Source organism: Volvox carteri, assembly GCF_000143455.1.
Source record: "Volvox carteri f. nagariensis unplaced genomic scaffold VOLCAscaffold_27, whole genome shotgun sequence".
Taxonomy (NCBI): Eukaryota; Viridiplantae; Chlorophyta; class Chlorophyceae; order Chlamydomonadales; family Volvocaceae; genus Volvox; species Volvox carteri.
Window position 1 is genome coordinate 799,042 of NW_003307570.1, and position 1,980 is coordinate 801,021.

The 1,980-nt window shown below is 51.0% G+C and overlaps 1 protein-coding gene across 1 annotated transcript in view; it reads left to right on the forward strand.

Annotated features, from left to right (window-relative positions):
• Positions 1–151: 151 nt before the first annotated feature.
• Positions 152–1,980, forward strand: part of VOLCADRAFT_105343 (uncharacterized protein) — a gene marked incomplete at its 3' end in the record, with an annotated part of 5,900 nt that continues 4,071 nt past the window's right edge. The window contains exons 1-4 of the mRNA XM_002951983.1: positions 152–311; positions 1,094–1,135; positions 1,440–1,481; positions 1,786–1,827. Of these exons, the coding sequence (XP_002952029.1) occupies positions 279–311; positions 1,094–1,135; positions 1,440–1,481; positions 1,786–1,827 (159 nt within the window). The 5' untranslated portion in view covers positions 152–278. The remainder of the gene's footprint in view (positions 312–1,093; positions 1,136–1,439; positions 1,482–1,785; positions 1,828–1,980) is intronic.

Genomic DNA, 1,980 nt, shown 5'->3' on the forward strand with positions numbered 1-1,980 from the left:
ACATACAATTAATGTAAGCATGTGTGGCATACATTGCACCTACAATGCAGTGCAACCATGAACTGCTTGAAATTAATGTCTTTGCCTGCTGGATTATAGATTTTATGCTACTGCTAATAATATAATAATCATGTTTCTTTTCATACATATGTATGGCAGTCCGGAGACGTGTAACTCGTCAGGCTCGGTAGCTACGGGGCAGTTGTCTGGACAGGTTACTCGCCAGCTAGAAGCTTGGTAAATGTGCAACCTTGAAAGTGTCATAATTAGGCACAGATATGCGCGCTGAGTGTGTGAAATGTTATGACGAGGTTAGTTAACATGTTTGCCATCAAATATAAGTGTAGGGAGGCATTATTTGTCCTTACGATTTGCTCTCTACCTACGGCCATTTGGCAGTCCAGAGACGTGTAGCGCCCAAGGCTCAGCAGCTACGGGACAGTTGTCTGGACGAGGTTACTTTTGACGTGCAGCCCCGAAAGCACATTGGGAAGCATGAATATAGCCGGTGAATTTATCATAAGTGAAATTTAGGTTACTTAGGGTGTTTGCCACTTGTATTGGTGCTCCGATGTAACATGACCATTGGTAGTCATGGTCATGGCCCAAAGGAACGCCGATTGTTCCAGCACAAAGTAGAATATAGTTGATGAACAAATAAGTACATAGGCAAGGTTACCCGAGGCCGACGTCGATCGATCTGGTCGACCAGGTCCGCCAATGTAGTGGGTCCATGCCACAATATCCGAAAGTCGGCTGAAATCATTTAAAACCTTGTCAGGTTTACTGAACAAAATTACGACCGACGAGATTTCCATGCCATTGGCTGACATAACCGCTCATGTACGGCTTTGGCTATTATGGCTTCAATGTCCAATGTCCCAATGTTTTTATGTAGGCAGGTAGTGGTGGGCCACATCTGTGCCACGGTTGTTTTTCCTTGTGGATTCGTTACCCGTTGCCCTCTTTCTTGTTCCTGATGCTATGGAGGGTGGCTGGGGCTGGTTGGGGGAGGGGGGCGTGTATGTTTCGCCTCCGTCATTGACGTGCCTGCCCTAATTGTCATGTTCCCATCCATGTGCTGCACGTGCAGCAGGCCTCGGAAGATGGGGCCGACGCCCAGCCGGGAATGGAGGTAAGATGGGGGCGAGGGTCGGGGCTCTTATGTGTTTTACATGGGGCATCAAAACGCTGTCGTACTCCGATATGGCTATCGGAGTACGGCAGATTTGTTTGATGTAGGCAGGTAGTGGTGGGCCACATCTGTGCCACGGTTGTGTGTTTCGTTGTGGAATCGTTACCCGTTGCCCTCTTTCTTGTTCCTGATGCTATGGAGGGTGGCTGGGGCTGGTTGGGGGAGGGGGCCGTGTATGTTTCGCCTCCGCCATTGACGTGCCTGCCCTAATTGTCATGTTCCCATCCATGTGCTGCACGTGCAGCAGGCCTCGGTCGATGGGGCCGACGTCCAGCCGGGAATGGAGGTAAGATGGGGGCGAGGGTCGGGGCTCTTATGTGTTTTATGTGGGGCATCAAAACGCTGTCGTACTCCGATATGGCTATCGGAGTACGGCAGATTTGTTTGATGTAGGCAGGTAGTGGTGGGCCAAATCTGTGCCACGGTTGTGTGTTTCGTTGTGGAATCGTTACCCGTTGCCCTCTTTCTTGTTCCTGATGCTATGGAGGGTGGCTGAGGCTGGTTGGGGGAGGGGGGCGTGTATGTTTCGCCTCCGTCATTGACGTGCCTGCCCTAATTGTCATGTTCCCATCCATGTGCTGCACGTGCAGCAGGCCTCGGTGGATGGGGCCGACGTCCAGCCGGGAATGGAGGTAAGATGGGGGGGAGGGTCGGGGCTCTTATGTGTTTTACATGGGGCATCAAAACGCTGTCGTACTCCGATATGGCTATCGGAGTACGGCAGATTTGTTTGATGTAGGCAGGTAGTGGTGNGCCACATCTGTGCCACGGTTGTGTGTTTCGTT